This window comes from Megalobrama amblycephala, linkage group LG5 (genome assembly GCF_018812025.1).
Source record: "Megalobrama amblycephala isolate DHTTF-2021 linkage group LG5, ASM1881202v1, whole genome shotgun sequence".
NCBI classification, from domain to species: Eukaryota; Metazoa; Chordata; class Actinopteri; order Cypriniformes; family Xenocyprididae; genus Megalobrama; species Megalobrama amblycephala.
The window spans coordinates 35,588,640-35,598,639 of record NC_063048.1 but is presented as its reverse complement, the minus strand read 5'-3'; the positions used below and the strand labels follow the sequence as shown (position 1 = coordinate 35,598,639).

Genomic DNA, 10,000 nt, shown 5'->3' with positions numbered 1-10,000 from the left:
AGAGCTCCGGTGTCGGATGAATCTGTGAGCTGGGAATGATCGTGACATTCAGATGGTTGGCGGCACGCGGTTTCGTGCTCCAGGCGGCGTCACTGATCTGCTGGAGAAACGTGACCGGTATTTGTGTTTGAACCAGTGAAACGGCACAACGAGCGGAAGATTCTCCAGATTAAAACAAGACACAATGTTCAACTAAACAGTTAAGAGTTCATTATGGCACAGAAGTGTACGAACTCAAAGTCATCAGATCTGAGCGATCACACAGAGATAACGCATGACGTGCTTTAGTCTGAAACACCACATTAGCTCAGCAGAAATCATACAAATAAAACTATGTTTACAGGAAGCTAATAAACATGACAGTATTGGCACTGGCAACCGTCCCTGAAAATAAACAGAAATCTGAAAAGCGAAGAAAGCTTCTGCCTCGCGCTGCCGTCGCACCCGTCCGGACCGACGGTGATGTGCGAACGACAGGAAGAGAGAGTCAAGAAACACCGGAAATGTGGAGCCTCCCAAAGGAAAACCTGAGAATGAGAGCGTGGCGTGAGCTAGTGGCCGGAGTGGTTGTTGAGAGAGTCTTCGGCGCGCCGGTGCGTCTCCAAGGCTTTCGCGGTGTACGAGTCCTGAGGCAGTTCAGATTTACGGCGGACGAGTGGCCGCTCCTTCCTCTGCTCCCTCGACATCTAAAAGACACAAACGTTTACATGAAGGCTTTTCAATCCGACTGATGCATCAATTTGTTTACTAACATGTGAATGTCTCGGTTACTGATGTAACCCTCGTTTCCTGAAGGAGGGAATGGAGACGTTACGTCAGAACTTAACTGATGAATTGGGATCTCGCCTGAGATATCACCTTCGAGTGTAAACTAAACGACCCAAAGCACACTGGCGTGTGAGATTTGCATCTTGCACTCCGCCCCGTATAAATGCGTAAGCGGCGCACATTCAGGCTTTTGCTCAGCGGTGAGACAGCAATTGGGGTGACAGGACGTAATGTGTTAGTTCCCTCCTTCAGGGAACAAGGGTTACATACATAACCGAGATGTTCCCTTTCAGTCAATAACATTCAACGTTACGTCAGAACTGAACTGACCAATTGGGATCCCTACCAAAGCGCCACTATTGCTACCCTTTCCTTGCCACCTGATGCTCCTTCACCTGCTGAGGACAGGGCTTGTGCAGAGAAGGTCGATTACTGTTGCTCTGCTTGACCCATACAGTAAGACTATTGGATAACACTAGGAAAGCATGCCCTTTCAAGCAGAAAAGAAGCCTGCATGTGGAGATTACACATATGGACTGGCCATTTAGGGCAGTGCAACATATGGAAGGTCTCTGAGGTGGCTCTGGCCCAGTTAGGGAGTCAACACCGGCAGGGACGGCAGAGCGGACTCTGTCAAAGGAAAGATACAGACTTGGCGACAGGGTAGCCATACTATGGAAGAATACACATATGGGATCACCGTAGGGATCACAACATATGGCACCTAGCCTAGCACTGGGGTCAACCAATGGGCGTACTTACGAGTGTTAGGCCTGGCATCGGACGCTCCGCCGCATCCCGAGATCCTGGACCTCCAAGGTGGACATCGTCTGACTGAGGGAGCGTGCAGTGACTTTTGTCGCACGCAAGGCGAGGTCCGTCGCTGTGCGCAGCTCCTGCATCAGAACTTCACTTGTGCAGCTCTTTAAGTGCCTTGGCTTGGTAAACTTGCAGGAGAACCATGGGGTGCAAGATGGAGAAAGCCTGTCCAGCTGCTCTGTAAGCCTTAGCTGTGTCAGGACAGACGAGAACTTACAGGCCTTGGATTGGAGATTGGAGATTGGAAACACTCTTTGGACAGCTGCGTGGCAACCTAACGCTCCATCAGGCCTCTTGGCCATCCCACCATCAAGGGTAGTGAGGGGGGAGGAGGTACCATACTGGTTTCGGACAGTCCATGATCTAGTAACGTCCTCCCGGAAAGAATGTCACTGGGGCGGTGCACTGAGAACCAGCACAGGCCACCCCGAGATACCAATTGTCCAACCTCAAGGGTTCAGGACACGGTGGAGGTCTCCACTCGAGCCCGACTCTCTCCGCGGCCTGGGAAAGCATAGTTGTCAGTTTTGGGTCAGGCTCGGGCAACGCTACTCTCCCAGAAGTTGGCAATGCAGCTGAGTCTTCATCCCTGGAGGACTCCAGCTCACCCTCTGACATCTGATCATCCGGAGGAGCCCCGAATGAAACTGCTGGTCCCCCCTGAGAAGAACCAGCGCCTCCATCTGGAAGCTCCACAGCTTGTGGTGTGCTAGAAGAGTGGGGAGCCCATGGAGACTGACTCTGTGGGTTATCCCTCACTGTCACCCTGGCTATTCACCGAAGTAGCCCTCTTATGATGCCCAGAAGAACTAGATCAGGGCATAGGTAAGGGGACTCCACCTCGTTTGAGGTATTGGAGTCTCAACCGCAACACCGTGATGGTCATCTTCCCACAGTGGGTACATAACTCATCTACCTCAGTGTGCTCGACGCCCAGACACGTGAGGCGACAATCGTGACTGTCATCCGGCGCCAGATAACGACCCCATCCAGAATCACACATCTTTAAAAAGATGCAACATCACACCCATGTTTTCTCTTTTAGGGAAATGTATCTCTCTTTTAGTGCTGAAGCGCACAGGGGAAATGGCCACAGCACAGCTGGCAGGGAATAGTGCAGCCTGCAGTGTGCACTAAGCTCTTTAAGGGCAGCAGGAAATGCTCAGAGGATCGTGACCACCAACCCCGGTCCAGAGGCCTTTTCCCGAAGAGCACTCGCAGACACTCGTTGAATTCACTCTGGAAGTGAATGGAAGAGCCGAACAGTCGAGCCACTCGGCTCCGGAGCGAAACGCTGAATGTGCGTTGCACCCGCTTCCACATTTATTTAGGGGAGCACCAGATGCAAATCTCACACAACAATGTGCACTGGCTCATTTCGTTTACACTCAAAGGTGATAGGGCTCTCAGACGATCCCAATTCATCAGTTCAGTTCTGACGTAACGTCAAACATGACTGACTGAAAGGGAACATAGCTTCTGTTATTTATAACATATTTGACAGCATATACACACGTTGACTCTTTCTTAAATATAAAAGTCACTTGACCAGACAGGAAGATTAAAGGACAAGAATCGATTCTCCAGTCTCTAGTTGTCCATACGGAAAAGATGTTCAACTCAAAACAACAAACACTGTCATTCAGTGGGAATTTAAAGTCTAAGCGAAAGGATTTGAACACGTGACATGTATAATCCTTTTCCATAAATGCAGCTCTGCCACACATGATGATGATGATGATGAAGCTCTGCTCGGTTCTCTGAATTACCTGAACGGCTCTGGACTGCACTGTCTTTTTTAAGATCTCAACATCTTCTATAAATGGACCGTCCGTCTCCATTTCTACAGGACTGTTTAGTCCGGACGGATCAACATACAAAACGCACTATAGTGGAAAAGAAAGCAACAGAAACACAGACAGAAACATGAGCGTCAAAGAGCCATTAGCAGCAGATGGAACGTCAGTAGGAATTTGTGTTGTAATCAGGTCACGTGATTGACAGGAAGTAGTATGAGCTGCAGCGATCCAGATCACGTGATGCATGATTGGATTGAGAAGCTCACCTGCGGGTTTGACTTGGCCAGATTCTCGATCTTCATCCAAGCCTCCTCTCGTTCTTTCAGCTTGGCCTTCTCTCTGGAAGCAAAAGCAGTGTTTTCATCAGGCACGGATCCATCACATGACACCGCAGCTGTGTTTGTGTTTAGACTCACTTGTTCTTCTCGGCTCTGAACTGTTGTGTGCAGTCGTCAAACAGCTTCTGGTTCATCTCCATGAAGAGCTTCAGTGCGTTATAGATCAAACCGTGAATGGTCCTACAGTCATAAATGCACAGAAGAGAGTTCATCAACATCAACATTCAGAGAGAGCTGAGACTCTCACAGAAACGCCTCTGCATCTTTACATTTCAATAAAACGTTGTTCAGCATGTTGATTTGATGCAAACAGGCGCAGGTCTTACTTGTTCCAGTGGCTCTTGGAGTTGCGGTAAAGCGCCGGGAACATGATGGGTAAAATCCTGGCTGCGTTGTCACTAATGAGACTCATGATGTACTCGTTGTTCCAGTAATACAGAGCTCTCTCTGCCACCTGATGGCAAAAAGCGAGATATGAGACACATTCAGGTTCTGCTGTAAAGCAGCTCTTAAAAGACAAGGACTGGGTTTCCTGATAACGTTGTCTCTTACGAAGACTCTAAAGGTAGACCTTAACTGAGGATATACCGTTTCTAGGCGTGTTCCCCGAACTGTCCCTTAGGAGGTTGCTTAAGGTATACCTTCTTAAGTGCGACGTTACCAGGTGCTGTCCATGGTGGCGGTGCTGAATTGGTTGATATCGATGGCTCGAGAATCAATAATTCGCTCTATACAGGGGCTGCTTCACTGCATTATGTGAGAAATCAGTGTTCTTTATAAAAAGAAGCACTTCAGAAATAGAAATTGCATTTATCAGGACTCGTGGGATGTTATAAAAGTAATCCAAATTGTAATCTATATTATAATTTATCTATATTCCGGAGCCTCCATCAGCGTGAGTTTAAGGCGACCGTTATTTAGAACAAAATTTTAATTCCTTGGAGACGCGTCATGCATCTGACAGACATGAATCGCGTTTATATCCTTTTTTCATTTTTTTATTCAAAATATTCACAAACTCATTAACTACATCATGAATATTGTGATATATTCCGATTGTGAAATATGTGGAAGTGAATGTGTTTTGTAGCGCGATGAGTTTACACGGCAGTTAGAGCTGTCGAAATCTTCCCCAAAATACATAAAAGTATGTGGCCGGTGAACTGAGAGAAGAATAGAGTAAACTTTATTGTGTGTTTCTGATATGAATAAAACACTCATGATATAACTGAAAGGGTTATTGTTGCAGCTTCCGTAGACATCAGTGTAATTTGAATTTAACAAACTATAATGTCTTTTTTTATGCAGTAGCCTACTTGATTCAAATGTGTATTTAAATGTCTGAAACATAAAATAAACCTGATGAGGTTAAAAACACAGAATAGTTATGATACATGACAAGCGCGGAGCTCGTCTGTCTCTGGATCAGCGCTAAAGCACATTTGAATTTAGCAGTGAATTTTTTGAATTTTATTCTTTGCCATAATCCTAATCGAACACTGGGTGTATTACAGCTTCAGAATTATATTCGTATTGACTGTCAACAGTGATAAGGTATAGCTAAGAGTGCTCCAGACCAACCTTACGAGAGTATGACTTACAGAAGGTATACTTAACTAAGAGCGTTTTGGGAAACTCGTATTAAGCTTAACCCTCAGAGGTCTGAGGATTTTTGGGACCCTGGAGAAGTTTTGACATGCCCTGATATTTGTGCTTTTTTCAGTTGTTCATAAACATATTAATGGAAAAAGTGTCATTACACTGTATTCAGCACAAAGGTTGGAGGTTGTAGACTAGATTTTTTGCTTCAAAATGAGGTAAAAATTATGCTGCCTGCTTGTTCATATAAAACAATAGAGATATTTAAATTTTCTAAAACATCTTTGGTCAAGAAACACAGTATGCGTGGAGGCGTGAATCATCGTGAATAATGGGTGATTCTCACCTGAGAAGACAAAAGAATCACATAATAATGACCTGAAATGACTTGCATATTAATGAGGCCTTTCAGACAGGTAGGCTGTGAAAAAACCCTCTGTGATCATGATTCAAATCTCATCGTGGTGTAAATCAAACATACAGAAATAACAGCAACACTGTGAAATATTATTACAATTTAAAATAATGGTATTCTATTATATTCTTTAAAATATAATGTATTTCTGTGATGCAAAGTGTCTGAACAATTATGTTACCTCTATGGCATTTCATATAGGCTTTTAGCTTAAAAGCATGCACATTTGGAGAAATATTGATGGATTCTCATATGTTTGTCAATTTTCTATACAGAAGAGTAATATTTATTCAGGATTTATTGTCATTACTATGAGCGCTGGATACTGTGTTTTCAATTCATACTTGCAGCCGGAGGGCGCTCTGTGCACCTTTAGTCCACAAATGCCTGAGCACTATAAATAGCGCTGGCTCCGTGGGCGTGGCCGCATTAGCGGATAATGAGCTGAATCACAGACTTCTGACATGGCTCTCTTTTCATACAGATTACATAAACACAGAATGTTTGTTTTCGATTTGACTTGCACGATTTAAAACCTGACATTTCAACGTTTTTTTAGACATAAGTCTAATTTTTTTGTGATTAGTATTCACTAAGTTACAGTTCATTTTCTGAGAACTATCAGATTGGACTTCCTTCAGAGGGAGACGAGAGATCACGCATCATGTTAGTTTTCTTTATTTTACAAAAAGCACAACATTTTGTTTTTACTCTGAGTGTACACAAATAAAAGAAGATATTCCACAGATTAAAATGGTGTATAGCTCTTAATTGTATGTGCAACATTGACAGAGTATTTTGAGTCTCTTTCACACTGGTAAGAAAAAAACCGTGGTGGTATTGCCGGCGATACCCTCAGACCTCAGAGTGTTAAGGTATAATTTAAGAACGACGTAGCGTTAAGAAGGCTTCGGGAAACCCAGCCCAGAACGTTAGCAAAATGTTCTTAGAACTCATTTTTTGACTCACCTGAAAGTGAGGACTGGACACACACTTGGCTAACTGACGGAAGAGCGGCTCCATGACCTTCACGAACTCTGACGGCTCGATCACGTCCAGGATCTCCTCCAGCTCGTTGAGGAACATCACCTCCTTTGGACTGTGAGTCTTGGGCCAGTACTTGAGGAGAGCCATGACCACCTGCACACGAGCAGAAGAGCGTCGAGTCTCAACAGTGCAACACTCAGAGATAAGACGATCAGAGCGCGAATCTTACCGGCTCCGTGAGAGTGCTGTCCTTCTCCAGGAACTGAACCACACAATACGCCAACTGGAGCGAGAAGATACGAGAGCCGATTAACAACACTGAACCGCCAGCATCAGCTGATAACGGACTAGATATGTTTGTGAGTTCATGATGTTTTCACGAGCGTCGGCGGCGGGACTCACCTGCGGGTGATAGACGCTCAGAGACTTCACCTTGTGCAGCGGCAGCAGCACCTTCAGCAGGAAAATCTTGTGCTCTTCTTTTAAGGGTAAAGCAAATCCGTTGATGATGCTGTTAAAGAGAAGGAAGGAACACGGCTATCAGAACGCAGAGGATTTCCCAGCATGCACAGGGACAGACATCACAAGTTCATGTTTTACCTTCCCAGGATCTCCAGTAGTTCAGCTATTCCGTTGTGATGCTCCGTCTCATAAATAAACCTGCAAAAACACAGAAAACACACAAGGATTCTGAGCGTTTCACGTTTACATACGGAGGCAAACAAAGAGGATTCAGTCCTAAACATGTTGCAAAACTGAGAATACATGAACTCATGAACACAAATGAGGCATGAAGGCATTGCTCACCTGTAAAATATGTTATTGATCTGCTTTCTGATATAAGCCCGCAGCCCGAGAAACTTTCCGTATATTCGGTGCAGGGTGGTTTTCAGGAAGTCCCTTTCTCGAGGATCTTCACTGTCAAACAACTCTAGAAGCTGAAATTGTCACATGATCCTTCAGAAATCATTCTAATATGCTGATTTGCTGCTCAAGAAACATTTATGATTATGTCATCATAACCATGTGACACTTGAAGACTGGAGTAATGATGCTGAAAATCCAGCTTTGATCACAGGAATAAATTACACTTTATTATATATTCACATAGAAAACAGATATTTTAAATTATAATAATATTTCACAATTTTTACTGTATTAATGATCAAATAAATGCAGCCTTTGTGAGCACAGTTCTTTCAGAAACACTAAAAAAATCATTAAAAACATATCCTGTTTAGTGATAAAAATCATTACCTGCATCACAAATTTCTGATCAATGTACTTTTTCGCGACATTGGGCTGAAAATCAGGCGACTCCAAAAACCGCAGGAAAAACTCGTACACCAGCTTCAAGAAACAGAAAGATGCAGTAATGAGCAACAGGTCAAAGAAGGGCAGATTCTCTCTCTCGTTCACACCGTGACCCAACTGGACGCCACTGATAACAGTCCAACGCGCTCTGATTGGCTGTGACAGTTCTTGTGGCATCGCTCTGATTGGGTCATGGTGTGAACGGTGTCAGAATCATGTGACTGATGATGCACCTGTAGATGAGGCCACGCTGCTTCAAGAGTGGGTTCGTCCTCCTCGGGGTCAAACTCTGCTCCCGTCGGGTTGGACGAAGGCGGCAGCGTCCTGAACATGTTGATGGCAAACTGCAACACAAACACAGGTCCGTCAGCACGCTCACGTCACAGTTTCACAGGAATGAGTGTAAACGCATGTCAGCGTGAGAGAAACGTGCTCGAGGTGTTTCTCCTGACGACTCTCACTCACTAGATGAGACGCGACAGACCGACACGGACGCCATCAACGGTGTCTTTAATCTGAGGTTCTGTCCTGTGGCGATACGAGAGGGTTAGTTCACACACAAATTATTTTTCTGTCATTAATTACTCTCCCACATGTCGTTCCACACCCGTAAGAACACAAATTAAGATATTTTTGATGAAATCCGGGAGACTCGTCCATAGACAGCAATATAATCAACACTTTCAAGGTCCAGAAAGGCACTAAAGACATCGTTAAAACAGTCATGTGACTGCAGTGGTTCAACCTTAATGTTATGAAGAGACGAGAATACTTTGTGTGCGCAAAAACAAAACAAAAATAACAACTTTATTCAACAATCTCTTCTGTGTCATTCTCACACGTTGTTTACGTCCAGCGCTTCCAGGATATACATCAGAACGCGGCTCGTTATTGGCCAGCTCCTGCGTCAGCATCACACGCATGCGTCGTGCTGATCACGTGATCGGCTTTGGCCAATACTGAGCCGGCATTCGGACGTAAACACGGAAGCTTCACTGTGTTACTGCAGTAAGGATAATGAAGATATTGTTGAATAAAGTGGTTATTTTTGTTTTGTTTTTGCGCACAAAAAGTATTCTCGTCTCTTCATAACAATAAGGTTGAACCACTGCAGTCACATGACTGTTTTAACGATGTCTTTAGTACCTTTCTGGACCTTGAAAGTGTTGATTATGTTGCCGTCTATGGACAAGTCTCTCAGATTTCATCAACAATATCTTAACTTGTGTTCTTACAGGTGTGGAACGACATGAGGGAGAGTAATTAATGACAGAAATATAATTTTTGGGTGAACTAACCCTTTAAAGTACGAGTTTGTTGTTTCACATCAGTCATCTCACATCCGTCGCCTCAGCAGACTTCCTCGTAAAAGATGAATGACAGAAGTCTAAATGTCAAGCTGAATTTATCCTGACAGCTCTGATTATATCTCATTATTGTGGGTAAGAACGTGTTTATGTACTCACTGAATAATTCATATCCAATAAAAATATGGCATAAAACATTTGAGAATAAAGCAGTTTCCATCCCATGTGTTCAGGAGAACAAAATCATCACTTCCTGGAGCAAAATATCAGTAATAAAAGTGTGAGTTTCTTCAATCGGGCTCTTTTCTCCTCCATCATAAATGAGTTGGTCTCAGAGCGTCAGACGAAACACAATAAACGCTGTCATGTGATCTTTTTGGGAACACAATCGTGTGAGACGCTTCTGGAGGAATTAATCCAAATCATTCTGATGACAGACTTTGACTGAGGCGTTTCAGATGCTGCGATGTGATTGGTCCGCTGGTTAGTGCAGTTATCCAATCACAGCCTCTGCTGAGCCAAAGTCACATGACGGATTTATTCAGTAAATGTGTTTCCAGTGTCGTTTATGCGCATGCCATAAAAAAGTTTTTCATGTACATTTCATCCAGTGTTTTTGTTTTTTTTGTAATGTCCCAAAATGTGCCTAAAAAC

General features: G+C 44.0%; 1 protein-coding gene across 7 annotated transcripts in view; it reads right to left on the bottom strand.

The window, feature by feature from the left end:
• Positions 1-187: 187 nt before the first annotated feature.
• ppp2r5ca (protein phosphatase 2, regulatory subunit B', gamma a) overlaps positions 188-10,000 on the bottom strand; it is a 19,569-nt gene continuing 9,756 nt past the window's right edge. For 5 of the 7 annotated variants that reach the window (XM_048192043.1, XM_048192044.1, XM_048192045.1 and 2 more), the window contains 12 exons: positions 8,273-8,383; positions 7,983-8,075; positions 7,533-7,663; positions 7,326-7,385; positions 7,128-7,236; positions 6,955-7,008; positions 6,708-6,878; positions 4,051-4,178; positions 3,803-3,904; positions 3,653-3,725; positions 3,357-3,473; positions 188-686 (listed from right to left, as the gene is read on the bottom strand). In XM_048192043.1, coding sequence (XP_048048000.1) covers positions 552-686; positions 3,357-3,473; positions 3,653-3,725; positions 3,803-3,904; positions 4,051-4,178; positions 6,708-6,878; positions 6,955-7,008; positions 7,128-7,236; positions 7,326-7,385; positions 7,533-7,663; positions 7,983-8,075; positions 8,273-8,383 — 1,284 coding nt within the window. In that variant the 3' untranslated portion in view covers positions 188-551. The remainder of the gene's footprint in view (positions 687-3,356; positions 3,474-3,652; positions 3,726-3,802; positions 3,905-4,050; positions 4,179-6,707; positions 6,879-6,954; positions 7,009-7,127; positions 7,237-7,325; positions 7,386-7,532; positions 7,664-7,982; positions 8,076-8,272; positions 8,384-10,000) is intronic. The other 2 variants (XM_048192047.1, XM_048192050.1) reach the window with 1 other exon arrangement.